Source organism: Lissotriton vulgaris, chromosome 1_1, assembly GCF_964263255.1.
Source record: "Lissotriton vulgaris chromosome 1_1, aLisVul1.2, whole genome shotgun sequence".
In the NCBI taxonomy this organism is placed as follows: domain Eukaryota; kingdom Metazoa; phylum Chordata; class Amphibia; order Caudata; family Salamandridae; genus Lissotriton; species Lissotriton vulgaris.
This window is the reverse complement of record NC_141685.1, coordinates 1,563,141,059-1,563,157,140: the sequence shown is the minus strand read 5'-3', so window position 1 is coordinate 1,563,157,140 and position 16,082 is coordinate 1,563,141,059. Positions and strand designations below refer to the sequence as shown.

At 44.3% G+C, this 16,082-nt stretch overlaps 1 protein-coding gene across 3 annotated transcripts in view; it reads left to right on the top strand.

Annotated features, from left to right (window-relative positions):
* Window positions 1-2,973: 2,973 nt before the first annotated feature.
* LOC147750815 (uncharacterized) overlaps window positions 2,974-16,082 on the top strand; it is a 702,597-nt gene continuing 689,488 nt past the window's right edge. For 2 of the 3 annotated variants that reach the window (XM_086937011.1, XM_086937002.1), the window contains exons 1-2: window positions 2,974-3,291; window positions 3,866-3,924. In XM_086937011.1, coding sequence (XP_086793137.1) covers window positions 3,263-3,291; window positions 3,866-3,924 — 88 coding nt within the window. In that variant the 5' untranslated portion in view covers window positions 2,974-3,262. The remainder of the gene's footprint in view (window positions 3,292-3,865; window positions 3,925-16,082) is intronic. The other variant, XM_086937022.1, reaches the window with a different exon arrangement.

Genomic DNA, 16,082 nt, shown 5'->3' with positions numbered 1-16,082 from the left:
ATGACAGCTCTGCAGACACACTTTCCATGGCCTCCCATGGGTGGCATAATACATGCTGCAGCCCATGGAAGACCCATGGTGTACCATTGCCCTGGGTACTTCAGTACATATACTAGGGGCTTATAATGGTACACCAGTATGCCAAATGTGGGGTGCACAAATTACTTAGCAGAAATTTTGAGGCGAGAGCACTGTGGTGCTGGTTAACAGGATCCCAGTGAACCACTGTCAAAACACACTAACACTAGGCAAAAAGTGTGGGTATCTATGCCAGAACGATCCTACTTTCCGACAGTTACTTCAGCCATCTTTGAGCCAGGAAAGGTAGGGGAATTCCATGCACTTCAAAAACACTGTCCAGGAGCTACTCCCACCTTCCAGAACCAGGTACCGCTGTATAAAAGAAGGACCCCAGACACCACCACTTCAGTACAATTCCGGGCGTGTGGATTGTCTGACAGGAAGGACTGCTGTGCGGCTACAAGGATTGCCAATCTACTGGACTGCTGTTCTGAAGGAGCTGCTGCCTTGCTGTGCTGACCTGCTGCTTTCTGCCCTCTTGCTTGGGGACGAAAAACTGGACCTGCAGCCTCCAGAGGCATAACAAAACTTGAAAGGGGGGCCCCCTGCAAAGTACATGGAGGGGGCCCCCCACACTCCAGACCCAGTCGGAGCTCTCAGGCTAGGGGGCGCCGCCTGTGCACAGGTCCAAAGGGGGCTCAGGACCCCACACACACCACAGGCTATTGTTACACCATTGACAGCCTCCATCTTGAACCCAGGACCCCAGAGTGACTCAAACGGCTAGTCTGCTGGCCCTCAAGGACATAATAGGCTCCCACAGCTCCTGGACCCATCTTCAGCAAGTTCCTTCCCCTGGGCTCCCAAAGTCTTAAATTCAAAATTTTGGACTCCTCGCAAACAAGCCAGCTCGCGCAGAAGTTCAGCATGAACCAACGCAAGTTCATCTCTTCATTCAGCAATCACCTGTGTGGACCACCAACACAAGACTTTAGCCCACACATTCACAATGCCCAAATCGCGCCACGCTGACCTACGGTAGCGACGAGCTCCTTGCGCACTTCTTGCAAGCAAATGGGACTCTTGGCACAAAATATGAGAAGGTAAACCTTCAGGGGGGACTAATCTGGACTGTGTCCCGCCCACACTCCATCACGGTCAGCGTAAACTTTTGACTTTGGACCGGTTCAGTGCACCCAGATAGCCGTGTTTGGGACTTTATGCTTTTATGCACTATATTGTAGTCTATTCTTTAAAGATGCATAACACCGGTTCTACTAAATGGGTTTTTGTCGTTTTGGTCTTGCTTCATTTTTTACATTTTGCTCTATTTTCCTATCCTGGTGTGGGATCTTTTTGTATGGTGTTTACGCTGATTTACTGTCTGAAGTGTTGCACAAATACTTTACACATTGCCTCGAAGTTAAGTCTTGCAGTTCTGTGCCAAGCTACCTGGGGGTGACCACAGGTTAATTTGGGGTTTGCTTGTGCCTTACCCTGAATAGGATTGTGGTTGCTGCTCAACCAGGGCTCTCACCCCAAACAGTAACCCAACTTTTACCAATTTTAACAGGAAGCCATAAGAAAGGTATTAAAGAACAATTCTTAATGATATGGAGTCTCCAGCAAGATATAAGAATAATAAGTATACCATAGAAAAATACATCTTTTCAAGACAATGTTATAGCAATTTAAATATGCAGGCATGGAAGAAGAATGTTTTTATGCATGTTAGGTTTCTGTATATTCCTTTTAAAAGCTTCGATGGCTCTTGGACTGCAGAGGGGCAAATTTACAGTATGTGCAGGATGTGTAATCTGCCATTCGAGTCCATTGAACAGATTTTATGTTCATAACCATCGTTGTTATATCTTAGAAAAAGTACCAGAAACTCCTTTTCAAAGCTGACGGTATCCGAACTAATTCAGAGGCACTATTATTATACTTTGAAGGAAATATATCAAAAACGGAGAGACACATGATAAAACGTGTAAAACAGGCTCTCAAGTTGTGGGAAAAAAGCTTTCAGACTGCTGATAGTGGCAGGGATTAATGCACTGGCTTCAGTTTTCTAATTGACGTATGTCTTTCTATACCATTGTAAAAAAATTACTTTTAGGAGGTGTTGATTTTATCCATGCAGAATAATGTATGTGGGTTTTAATTAAACAAACATTAAAGTCATTCATCCATACTGAGCTGAGGCAAGTGATGTGGACAGGCCTCTCTAGTTATCTCATGACAACCTCATCGAGTCCTGCTTGAACTTGCCCTGGGTACTTGCAGACCCATCATGCTTCCCAAGTTCATGCGTGAGCAGTGCGTCCCATTCCGGTTTATTCAATGCATTATGGTACTTGTAGTCCTGTCTATGACACTCCACATCTGGGACTACACATTTCTGACAGCCAAGAAAAAGCCGTAACTAGATGCTTATTTGCCCCAGGTATGGGCAGCATGAGAACTGCAAAATAAAACTCAGCCCGTGACAAAGTCTACAGTCAAGCAGATGAAGAGTCAAGGAAAATAAGAACTAATGAGGCCAGTCGCCTCGCCGATGTAATCAAATGATGACTTTGTATAAAAATAAAGAAATGTACAAATGTTCTGGTCATAAAAATTGCTGCTTTGAAATAGGTTACCGAAAGACTTACTATCGCGAGGAATACAGCGCTCCAGCGCCGGGTTTTCATGTGCCAATCACTGTTTTCGGGTGTGGTAGCTCCAATCGATCTAATGAACTGAAATAACAGTTCATTAACAGGGCGTAAAGCGCTGATAAACAAAGGTCCAGGAATGGAGTTCTGGTTTTTGGAGACATTTGGAAACGTTAAATAAAGAAACTCTGATATTTCATAAAAATCAGCGAAATAAATGCAAGTTTCCTTCTTGCAGGCCAGTCTCTGCTTCTTGCTTGGAGAACAAAAGCCCGCAACCAATCACAGAGTCTGTGGGGCAGGAAGCGCAGAGCAGACACACCTGCAATCAGAGTGGTGTGAATGGCGCCCCCAGCCGAAGGGAAGGAACCATTTTGGATAGCGCCTAGAGAGCTGCCTGTTTGGCGGTAGATTGAAGTACTGTCGTAAACTTAGATCTATCCAGGAGTACATTTTCATCTCTTGACACATCTCAAGGGCAGCTTACCTTTCTTTTGCTGAAAGGTTTACAAGTAATTAGTGGAAAGGAAACATCTCCCGCTCCGCAGACACAAACCAAGTCATTCCTCGTTTTCTGACGGAGCATGGCATCGTGTCCTCTCGCTACGTACAGGTACTAACTTACTGTGATAAAAAATAAAACTGTATTTAAGGGAGGGAGGCAGACATGAGATGCCAACGCAAAAATATATCTTTTTCTACACGAAGAGGAGGCGGCATTGCTGCGAGACGACAAATGTAACGTTATGTGTTTGAGTTTTCGGCACAGGAATGCAAGTTATATTGTATGACTCATGTCCACTGTTGGCCTTTGCTCTTTCACCTTTTAGTTCTAAGATTAGCCACAATTCCGAGATAATGATTACAGCTCTGAGTGGTTCACATTATTCTCATAACTGGAGCATTCAACTGGCCCCGTATTTTGAGGAATCGCATAACGTTTATCTCGTTTTTGGCCACCCGATGGGTGCATGCTTGGGGCTTGTAGTGTGCTGTTTACGATTAGCTGTCTGATTCCACAAGTCAATTCTTTGTGTGCTTAGTGTTATTGACTGAAGAAACAAAATATTATGGGGTTAGTTGACCTTCTTAAGAACGTTGTATCTCATGCACATTTTTTGAATGTTCTAAGTGGCGTTGTAGTCACCCTATCGTTTTTTATAATGCTATTTATATTCCTTTCTCAGATACCTTCCACTGGCTTTATTGATGTGGTTCTCTTTTGGCGATCGATTGGTTTGCAATGGTAAATAACTTCATTTTTCTACGTAACTCTACTCTTTGATGATGTACTATTATAATTCCTCCATGTTCCAGCCCTGATCTTTACTTAAACAATATTTTTAATGTTGAGAATTGTAGTTTTTGTTGCTGCCGAGCTAACTATGCTGATTTGTAAAGGAAAGCGCAGGGCCACAAAGAGGGTGCATACAAGTATCTAGCCCATACTGATACATCTACTAAGTGACCCAATATTATGTATGACCTCATTAACCAAGAGTATCCATGCTTCTAAAGTTAACATTGTAGCTACAAGTCCAAACAATCCGTGGCAAAGCCAACAGGTCTCGCCTCTGTGAGACCTATTGGTTTAGTTTATTGTAGCTGTGTTGTACAGCACTGTGGTTATTCAGTTTGTTTAAAGTTGTATTTTAAATTGCTATGAAACAGCCATTATTATTTTGTTATATATTAATGCGTCTGGCATGGTATGAGCTCTGAATTAAAATATGAAATGGAAGGGAGGTAAGAACACAAACCACGGCTGTCTAAAAAAAAAAATATGATATAGTGAATAATGCTCTTTTTTGATGGGGTTTTGGGGTGCTTAATATAGGTAATACGTAAGGTGTATAATAGGAAAATGTGCTTACTGTCACACTGCCCATCTTAGAGGAGGCGGAATGGACAGAGTGTGGGTATAACAGGCAAGCAGGTCTTCAAATTTGATAATGTGTGCTTACGCTAAGAATGAATGCTATTTCTTTTTTTAAAGTACTGCAAAAGTGTGTCTTTAAAGCTTGTTTTTTGGCATAGTAACGTTGAAAATAAAACTTAGATGGTGGGAGAGTTGCAATAGCAAATATTGTTTGAAGGTGTCCAACTTAAAACATTAAAAACAACATTGCTCAACGTGGGATAAGGGTAAAGTGAAGGATAACATTTTCCTGTGTGCCTTGCATACATCCTATGTTTTTGCAGTCGCAAACATTATTTAAAGCTGTCTAACTAAAGAATTGAAAGGCAGCATCGCTCGAGGGGAATACAACTTAAATTGTGGTTGGGGTGCAGTCGAAAATATTTTTTTACAGCTGTCTAACAAAATAATTGGAAGGCAATTTTCAGGGTGGGAACGGGATTAACCATTTTTTACATGTTCACGTTAAATAATTTGTACCCCAATCACAAGAAGTTGTGGTGTTGCTAGGTCTTGAATGGGGTTGCTCAGCTTCAAAGGCCACAGCTCTGCACATAACAAAACACAGAGCAATGAATGCAGGTCTCCTTATCTGCAGACCAGTGACCGTTGAAGCTGGGGAAACCCCTAAAAGTCCAGTCCGCATCAGAAGCACATTTTCTTATCCCAAAGGAAATGGAATGCAACAGTGTGCATATAACGGGAAAGCAGTTCTCAGAATGTGACAAGGTGTGCTTGAGCAGAGAGTAAACAAACACTCATGTGCAAGGTCCTTTTGCAGTCACACATTAAACACATAAACTCAGGCAAATTAAGATCGGGAATTGACCACCAAATCAATTTTGGTGTTCTTGGTATATTAAAGGGAGTTCCAATTCTTGGCAAGCCCTGTGGTAGGCTGGTGGATCTACCACCATATATTCATAAAACTGACCTGAGGCAATATCAACAGGCTTGAACTCCACCCAGGAGTAAATATTCTCAAAAGCGTACGCTGGATGTACAGCTATTACAAAGGTTATTGCCCTCCACCTCATCGGGAACACCTCAAGGTTTGAGGTGTTGAGTTACTGCTTCCCTTCAATTTGCTGCTATAAACCGGTCCCAGGATGCTTGTTTCCAGTCCAGGGAGGACCTGGCTTGGCAGTTCGGGCTGGACTGTTCCCATGGGGCACAGGGTCAAGACTGATTTGCATATGGCTGGGTTTAAACTGGAATGGCATGGTGAGCAACAAAAACTATGGATTTAGGCCCAGATCTCTGTACTGGGGTGAATGTATGACACTGTTCTGCATTCTGTCCATCAACTGTTGTTTTTGCATTAGCACCTGACTAGCCAGATGTGGCCCGTAGGGGAGCTAAATCCACCTGGCTGGTACCCTACATCATAACCAGGAATATTTACCCATGTATATTTTACTTCTATACTACACTTTTTTTGCTATTCACCATTTGAGAGTGCAGAATTGCACCGAGGTATTGCCATAAATGTTGCCACCATCTCAACTCCGTGGGTGGAGCCTCCTAAATCAGTATTTGCAAATATAAAGTTACTACAAGTACGGGGCGACATTTTTACATCTAGCTTGACACTGTGTGAGAGTTTATGGGTAAATTATGTTTTGGGCTGGGGTATTGCTGAGGAACACCATATGAAGCTCTCTCATACGGACAACAAAGTTGCTGAGGATTTGGAGGTCTGGGGTGCAATGTTGAACTATTTTAATTAATATAATACTGGGGATATGGACTCTGATCAGGGGGACCTGGGCTAAAAGGGAGACTGAACCGTACCCTATTACGTGAACTGATGGTATTAGGTTTGTTTGTTTGGATTCATACTGTTATAATTTACATTATGCATTGACAGCCAGAAAGATTTTTGCAATAAGCTGGAGGGATAAGTGTGTGCCTACATTATTAGATTGTGATAATGGCACCTGTCACCTTACATTTTGTTGCGTTGCAATATGAAAAATGCAAGAATAAAGGTTAAAAAAAAAAGTTACCATAAGTAAATTTGCAAACTTAGGTGGAGATTTCCCTAAGGGAAAGTGTAGGGAAAAGAATAAAAATGTATTCTTAAAAAAAATGCAAAATATTTTAATATAAATTAAATGTTTACTTCTAGCCTAGTATTAATAAAATAAATGTGACGGCACATTCACTTCCTCCTTTCCTCACTGCCAGTTCTTTTTTTGTAGCGCAATCTTGACTTAAACTTTACTTGAACACCAGATCATTTTATTTTTTATTTTTTTGTAGGCAGAGAGTGATTAAGTAATTTTCCCAGAATCAAGCTATGTTGAGCCGTTACCAGGCCGCAAACCTGGTTCCTATGTTCTAAAATTGGCAGCTCTGGGCATTAGGCAACATCTACTGCTCATTAACTCATCAAATTAAATGTGTATTAAATATTTAGTTAATTTAAACAGATTAATGTAATGTATAATAATGTTTAACACATAATTAATTATCCCACCCTCACTAACATTTTTATATGTATTTAATATGTAGTAAATGTTAAACAATTGTGTATAATTTTTTTTTCATTTAAATAAAAAATAATTAAAAACAAATTACATTAAATTAAAAAGAAATGTGCACATCATTTTATAACATTAAAATATATAGACATATTTTTTTAAAATACATAATTATTTTAACATTCATCTCCATATGACCTTATTTTATTTACCTGCCTCAGTTGATTCCTATGGGACTTTGCTACATTACCTGTGAAAGACCATTTTGATATTTTTTACTTACTCCATGGTTGGACTACAGTACCTTTTTACACCTTTAGAACTGTGGTCACTTTAGACCAGTAGCTTGTGAATTGTAGTTGTCTTACTGTATAGTGTTTTTATATTAGCATATTCAATCCAAAAATTCTTTATTTCGGCCATTTAGGGCGTAAAAGATACATATAAAACATACATCATAAAACATCCACATATATATTAAAACATTATATTAAAACATTACTTTGAAAGGGGAAAAAGGGAAAAAAGAATCCGTTCCCTTTGGTGATCAGGAGGCGGATTGGCATTACAGTTATGAGAGTTCCGTCCTTTGGTAGTCAGGCTTTTAATAGTTTTCTCCTGATGTGCCACATGGCCATTAAAAATGTAGCAACTGCAAATACTATATGAGGGGAAGTATTTGTTTTCAATATTCTGTATGAAATCGCAAGGCTCCTTACGCCCAAATTCCTACATAGAGGCACTAGCCAATATTTCCTTGGTCTATTGTAGGCTGGGCAAAAGAACAGGACATGAATTTCCTCCTCATCATAGTTGCTACACCCAGGGCAGGTTTTATCATCCCCCTTTGCCCATTTACATGTAAAAGAATTGATGGGCAGTGTACCTAGCCTCCATTGGATGAACAGTTTTCTTGCCAATATCGGAAAAATGATATCCATAAAACCTTCAAAGTGATAAGAATTCTTGGAGTCCAAGAATCGTTCAGTTAAAATCTCATTGTCGGTTGCAAGCACAAGGAAAGCAAGACTTCTCTCCTAATGAATCTCCACAAGTCTTTTTCGAGAGACTTTCTGGCAGCCTAACTCAGGGGCCTCGCATAGCCAATGAAGACTCAGCCGGTACAGTTCTTTCTTTACAAATGCCAGCCACGGAATTCTATCACATTGGTTCAAATTCATTACGTGGATGAGGTCTTGCCTATAGTATGCAAGCTCACTGGTGGACCAGAGCCTATGCCAAAATCTTAGTGGCTTTGATTCCAAATCCTCACCCATGGGGGGGAAGACCCACATCTAATCTTAAGGGAAGCAGGGGTGTGCCACGGGGAAGGGCCAGGAGACTTCTCAAGAAGTTGTTTTCTACACTGGCCAGCGCAGTCCCTGCTTTATGCCCCCATAGCTCGCTACCATATGATGCAGCCGCTTTAGCTTGTGTTTTATACATTTCTACTGCCGGGGTGATAGGTTTAAAAGTAGAAGTGTTCGCAACCTTCAAAATTGCCCCAGACAGTTGAGACCGCTTTGTCCGAGATCTTGCTATTTGTGGTTCCCAGGATAAATTCTCATGTAGGGTTACCCCCAAATACTGAAATGTTTTTAACCTCTCCAGTCTTACGGAGCTCAATAATGGATTAGGTCTAGTCTTGGGTGAGGGGTTAAATATCATGAACTTGGTCTTCCCTGTATTGATCTCTAGACCATATTGTCTACAGAAAAGACCAAATCCATCCAGGATCCGTTGAATCCCCATCGGGGATTTGGAAAGCAGGAGGGTATCGTCAGCAAACATGATGGCCGGCACCCTCCTGCCTGCCAAAACTGGAGCGTCATTGTCCCTCACATTACCAAGGTGGGATATAACATTATTAACATAAAGGCAAAACAGGGTTGGCACCAGGATGCAACCCTGCCTTACCCCCCTAAGGACTGGGAACCTTTTTGACAATGCTCCATCCCTCCCGCACCTGACCTGAGCAAAATTACTATCATGGAGCCTAATTATGGCCCGTAGAAGGTGGATAGGGACCCCCAGCTCTTTTAAAACCTCCCATAGTTTCTTTCGGAGGACCAAATCGAATGCGGACCTCAGGTCCACGAACACCATATACAGCCTCCCCCCCTCGATCCTCACAGTTTTCCAATAGAGGAGAACGAGGCGGAAAATCTGGTCCATGGTGGATGTGTTTTTCCTGATGCCAGCCTGGAGGGGGCTCAGAATTTCTTTGTCCTCCATCCAGTCTAAAAGATGGTCAAGTAGAAGGCGGGAAAAAAGTTTTTGAGGGACATCTATGAGGCTGATCGGCCTGTAGTTGGCTGGGAGAAGAGGACAGCCCTTCTTGAAGATAGGTACAATCTCTGCCCCCAGCCAAGTACAGGGGATCTCCATGCCTCCCGCGATGGAATTAAGGAGAATGAGGAGGTACGGGGCCCAGATCTCAGGGTGGAACCTAAAGAGGTCACCAGGCAGTCTATCGAGTCCCGGTGCTTTCCCCGTCGCCAGTCTCTCTTTTGCACTGACCACCTCCCCAAGACTAAATTCCAATCCGTCATCAGGTTGGGATAAAACATCAGCAGCCACATCATTGGCAAATTCAAAGGTACCTTCATAAAGTTTGCCAAAATGGGCTTCCCAAACAGAAGCTGCAATGTTGGGCTCCACAGCAGCTTTTGGTTCAACTGTACCGATGTTTACCAAGGACCAGAATCTCCTGGAGTCCCTCGTTTCTAAAGCTAGGGAGAGGTCCTGCCATCTGTTCCAATCCCATTCTGACCTTGCCAGTGCCATTGTTTCCCTGTATTCCCGCCTAAGCTCGGCTACCTTGCCCCTGTCTGCACCTGCTTTTATTGCTGCTATTAGTTCTTTCTTAGCCTTTTTACAGACAGAGTTGTACCAGGTGGAGGTTCGGGTCTTTTGCTTGCGCTGTACTACCACCGGGTAGAGGACCTCACCTAGAGCTCCCACTAACTCTTCATGGATTTGGGCTAATCTCTTGTTAAAGTCTTGGGGTCTAGGTTGATTGATTAAATCGTCCTAGTCCTTTAGCCTGGGGAGTGCTAGACCATAGATTTTCCTGATACTCTCTTGTGAATTTGCCAGTTTCTCCCATTTTACCCTACGCCTGTTGGAGCTGAGAACCAGGTTCCCTAAGTCCTCACTGGGCTCAACGGGCTGCGATCCAGCAACGACTACAGAATACACCATATCTAGTAGAAGTGCATTATGATCGCTGTCCGTTCTTGCAACTACTCTGAAATCCTGGACCTTGGACCACAAGCTGATGTCTACAAAAATGTAGTCCAGCCGCGATTCGTGATTCTTCCTATTGAAGGTACATAGCGAGGGGGTGTCTGAAATTGTGCGACCATTACAAGCCCTTAACGCAAAATTAAGTGTCAAGGACGTAATTTGCACCGCAAGAGGGGACCAAGATTTCGGGTGGGGGATTGACATGGTGGAACACCCCAGAAGTCATCTTCTGCAGTGAGTGCACCTTCCCTCAGCCCTTCCAGAGGTTCAAAGTGACAATTAAAATCTCCACCCATCACTATCTTACAGTCTTTAAGGAGTTGGCCCAGAAAGGACGAAAGATCATCAAGTGTGGGTGACTCCATGGTTGCACCAACTGGGCGAGAGTACACATTGATAATTGCTATCTTAAAGGCATTGGGCCACTTAAGTAAAACACACTGTATGTCCTGCGAGAATGTGACTACATTCTCCGCATTACATCCAATGTGACTGGCTACCCACACCACCAAGCTACCTGAAGGCCTCCCTTTGCCACTCCAGTTGGCTTTGATTTCAAAGATTGCATAACTCGTTCTAGACAGGGGTTCCCTGGCCCAGGTATCTTGAAAGAGACAAACATCACTATTACCTACTAAGGAGCCCCAGTCATCAGTATATAGTTTGTTGGCAATACCCGCCACATTCCAAAACAGGACCTTCAAAGTTTCGGGTAGAGATTTAGAGCCCGGTCCCCCAGTTTTCTCATGTACAATGACCACTGAAGGAGCAGCAGACCCTTGCAGTTGTGTTGTTTCCAGGTTGAGTGGAGCAAGAGATATTAAGTTCGATGTTTTCATTGCCCCGCGTCCTAAGAGCAGTTGGGTTGTCTAAATGGAATGTATCGCTTCCCCGAGTGGTGGTGCCAGCATTACCTCCCACGATCCCCAGCCCTGTAGATTCACTAGTGATTGGCCAAATCTGTTTGCAGTGGTTTGGGTTCACTTTTGTTCTATTAGTACTCGGGGGCAACGATATATTAATGGGGGTCCCCAACCGTCATTCACAATCTTCGAGGCCTGAAAAGACTTTGAATCTGTTGGTGACTTCCAAAGGGGTAAAGGGGAGCAAGTGTTCCATCCCCCTTGTTTCTGACGAGTGGTCCACCCTCCCGAAATTACTACCATAGCCCCTATAAGGAACAGTGTCTCACCCAAATGCGTTCTTTGGGGCCATAGGATTGGGCATCATCGGCAAATGCTGATTATTGAATTTAGTGCATGGATTATTCAATAGGGCAGGGGGTGCCCAAGGACACACCATGGGAGCCACTAGGGCTCTTGGATAGAAGTATGTAAGATCACAGGGGACGATTGTTTTACCTACGTTCCCTGGTATCCAGTTAAGGATGTGCCTGACCGCCCCTGGATCTCTAAAGTTTACCACTATAAGATCACCCTTTATGTCTTTTTCTCGGCTCCCCAACCAGGGGAGTCGACGTACATGCACAATCTCCCCGTTGATGTTACCAGGGAGCGGTCTATTCTGGGTGAGCCAATGCATAGTTTTGTTTTTAAGCTGGACAGGGCCTTCTCTCCTATCAGCCTCAAGTGTAGGGACACCCGTGAGCACCACCACGTAAGGAACCGCTTCTGGGGGTAGTTCGACCTGGCGCCCCTACGGTGTTCAGCTCTATTAGGGGACGCCCTCCCTCTTACCTCCCGCATGCTTCTTGCAGCAGTACTATTTCTCCCCTTCGGGATTGCGCCAGAAGCATGCGTGACAGGTTGGTGGGCAGGTTTGGAAGAATTTACCCCCGGTGGATTACGGCTTGCTATTTTGCTGGATACATTTGAATCCTTGTGAGATGCAGGAATAGAAGATGTAACTGCGACAGCAGGGGTTGGGACTAGGTTAACAGGATCTTTTAGTTGGCCCACTTTGTTGGAAATAACCATTTCCAATTGCCCCAACCGTTTCTCTACCCTCATTAATTTTTCTAGAATTGATAACGTGTATGTCCTAAATAGGTGTTCAAGGGTGTCAAGAGAAAGGACAGGCGACTGTAAATCCAGCAAACTGTCCCTAAAAGATTCTGGGCCAAGTGTCGGAACAGTTGGTATAGGAGGTGATGGTATTTCTTGAGGGCCCATTTGGATTTCTTCAGGTGTTAGAGTGTCCTTTGGTTTGGTTGCAGAAGCAACGTTAGCCCCTTTGCCCTTGCCAAAGTCCGAGTGGCTGACCCTACCTCTTTGTTGTGAACCACCCCTCCTCCGTCTTTTGTTTGGCGGCGGGCCATGTACTTTGGGCACCTCCAATTTCCTGGGTTTATTTCTAGCAGTCACTTTCGCAACTCGTGGGGTATCAGATGAGGCTTCTAGCCCAGTACTGGAGCTGCTCGGAATTAATGTGATGTTTGTAGCCGTGCTGTTCGAATCAGCTAATGTGTGGGGTGTGAGGGCTGTGTCTCGGAGAAGTACTGGAATACCCTGAGTGGCTAGTGGATCCTCGTTTTCTAGGACCACACCTATACCAGGGGTGAGGGTCTGTGATGCTGTGGCTGGAGAGGGTCTGGCTTTAATACCTTCAATGGAGCGACGCCGCTCAGCCCTCCGTTCAGCCAGTGCATTTTCCCTATCTATATCAGGGATAGGTTTTTTAAAGTAATTATCTAGGGTGCCTTTACTATTATTTCCCCCTGCAGTACTCAACGTGGGTGGATCAGTGGTGGTAGCCATGGGAAGGAACCCTCCAGATGTTAATTTAAGTAATGCCTTTATAGTGGCCCGAAAAACTTTTCTTTACAGAAACCGAGACCCGCGCAGAGTGTCTACACTAGTGGCGAATTAGACCCCCAACAGTCACCACCGCAACACGGGAATAAATATTGTAGTTAATAGCGGGAGCAAAAATCTGATCACAAATGCCACTTATAAAAGAAAATCCTGTGTCAGGGGAGACTGTATACAAGTCAATGGGGAAAACAAATAGATGCTATGGGTAAGCGATTATCTTACTTGCAGCAAGTGAACGCAACAGCATAGTAGACAGGAAGGGTGGAAGAGAAGGGCCCCAGCCCAGCCACCTAACGGCCACACAACGGCCCGCCCTTTGCCCGGGCTTAGTCCCGTGCGCGTCCCGCTGTCGCGGTATCCGCGGGACTAATATAGAGAGGAGGAGGAGTCCTGGAAGAGGCAACAGGTGCGCGTGGTGTTGTGAGCGCAGGGACCTGTGGGCCTCGCAGTCCCGGGCTCAGGAATCCAACGGCGGTAGTCTAATTCCTCAAGAGTCACTAGCACATCCACAGGGAGAGACGGCAGCAGGGGCACTTCAACACTAATTTTGTTCCTGGGAACAAGGCAAGCTCACGATTGCGACTGCGAGCGGCACCCCTTACTAAGGGGCCAATTCAGATCTCGTTCGGAAAGCATCCAGACCAAATCTGACCAGGGATGCTTTCCATACGACTCTGAGCACTGGACTCTGACCGAGCGAGTAAGATGCATCCTTATGCTGACGGACTTGGTTTGCCGGACTCCCATTGAACTCTATCGGAGCCTGTATACCAAACGTGTGCACAGGCTTTCATAGCAAAAAGGGGTGGGTGGGGAAAAGCGTACAACTTGTGGCGGGCACCCCCATGGTACCCACCACACTGTGCATGCTTGGATTGGGGTGGACCCATGGGCACCCCTGTGAATTATTCGGAGGGCCCGAGTGAAGGGGGGCTGTAGTCCGATTCACACAGCCGTTTCATCTGCTGAGACCTAGTCGATACGGCTGTCCGAATCGTGCATCGTACTCGCTTGTTTGAAATCCGGTTCCATTGAGTGGCACGATTTGGCTGCGAAAGAGACGTACGGACAGGATTGGGTACGGAAAACGATTCTGTCGACACTGATGTGATCTTTGCATCAAACTTGGTCGTTCGGAACTGTGTACGATTCGTTTAGAAACAAGGGCTACGAATTGGATCCGGAAAAGCGGAGTCTGGATTGGAGGCCTTCAGACCGACATCGGAATCTTGCCCTAAATCTTCATAAATTTTCCTAAATCGTCCAGTTTTGGGTTAAGTATTCCCCATTGTCCAGCCCCTCCCACATTAATGACTAAAACGCATATATGTGTGTATAGAGATCTCCTCAAAGTAGTGATGGGGCAGGCAGAAGCAGATGGTCTCTGGCAATACATTTGTGAATAGCATTTTGAGTACAGGAGTAGCACGACCTTGTGTTCTACAAAAAGAAGTTAGTTAATAGGTCCCACAGTAGTTACAGAGAGAAAAGACGGTTGACTATAAATTTCTGCACCTCATGCCAGTTCTAGTATCCACACTGGTCCCACGCAACAAGCCCTGGCATCAACCGTCTATTGGTGCCACTGTGCTCCAGATCCTTCAATTACAATTTGGTGGTCTGGTGGGCGTGCGCGGAATAATAGAGTCCAAAAGATAGAAAACTGTTTTTACTTGAGTTACTTTATTTTTATTCAGTATCAAGAAAAGATTTAGATTCCAGCCAACGCATTTCGTTCTCCATCAGAGAACTTCATCAGGGCTTAAAATGGAATTTTACTGATCAATGCGAGGCCTCAGGGTATCTGGATCTCCTCAATTCTAGGCAGTGTCTAGGGTCCCAGACGTGATGTCTTGATCAGTCCAGTCGTACTAGCGTTAGGGCACTCCGAATTTACGGACGGTACGAATGGGCTTATCACAGCCTTGGGAACTCACCCCCTCATAGTACTCTGTATTATCACCTGGAATTCTGACCAAACCTCTTTGGTTCTACATTTTAATACTTCAGATAACCTCTGTGTGCCGACTAGCGAGAATAATTTACATACTGCTATCGCATCAGAAGTGGCTTGCACGGATTACCATTTCAGTATTCTTTTGGACTACGATTCGATGCAGGCTTAACCCAGGATCTACTCTCGCGTCTTCAAGTCCGTTACATCCCTCTTTGCGACCTTTTCTGAAGTGAGATTCCATTAGCTAAGACTGAGTACGCTAGTACGACTGGACTGATCTAGACATCACGTCTGGGACCCTAGACACTGCCTAGAATTGAGAAGATCCAGATACCCTTAGGCCTCACATTGATCGGTGAAATTCCATTTTAAGCCCTGATGAAGTTCTCCGATGGAGAACGAAACGCATTGGCTGGAATCTAAAGCTTTTCTTGATACTCAATAAAAATAAAGGAACTCAAGTAAAAATAATTTTCTATCTTTAGGTCCCACAGTATTGATCTGTTAGTGGAATAAAGCACACCCTTTTATAAGGATCAAGCACTGGTTAGACATGCATTTATTCTCTACTGTGATTTGTTTTGTCGAGATCAGAGTCTCTACTAGCTTCAGCTCGTCAAGTAAGTCTCGGACGACCGCACTTGGTGCTCGGCTTTGGGTCAGACAGTTGGTGGCGTCACTGGTGACGTCACTGGGCTTTAAAGGTAAAATGTCCCAATGGATACAAATATTGCTCAGCATCCCCTGTGGCCCCAGAACCAGTTCATCCGACAAATGATTTACCCTAACTTCTGTAAATTCCTTAGTAACATTTTACTACATCTATCTAGGAATGCAGTACTTAAGTTTTTTTGTCTTGCACCATCTGTTCTTATTGGAATACTTGCATTACCTTATTCTGCACTTTTTACACAAATATAGAAATACCTCCTTCCCAAACTGCCAGTCCTGTTGCCCCAGGAACATTCCAGAGTGGCAACCTCCAGAAATCTGCATCGTCCATAGCACGTGGAGTAGACC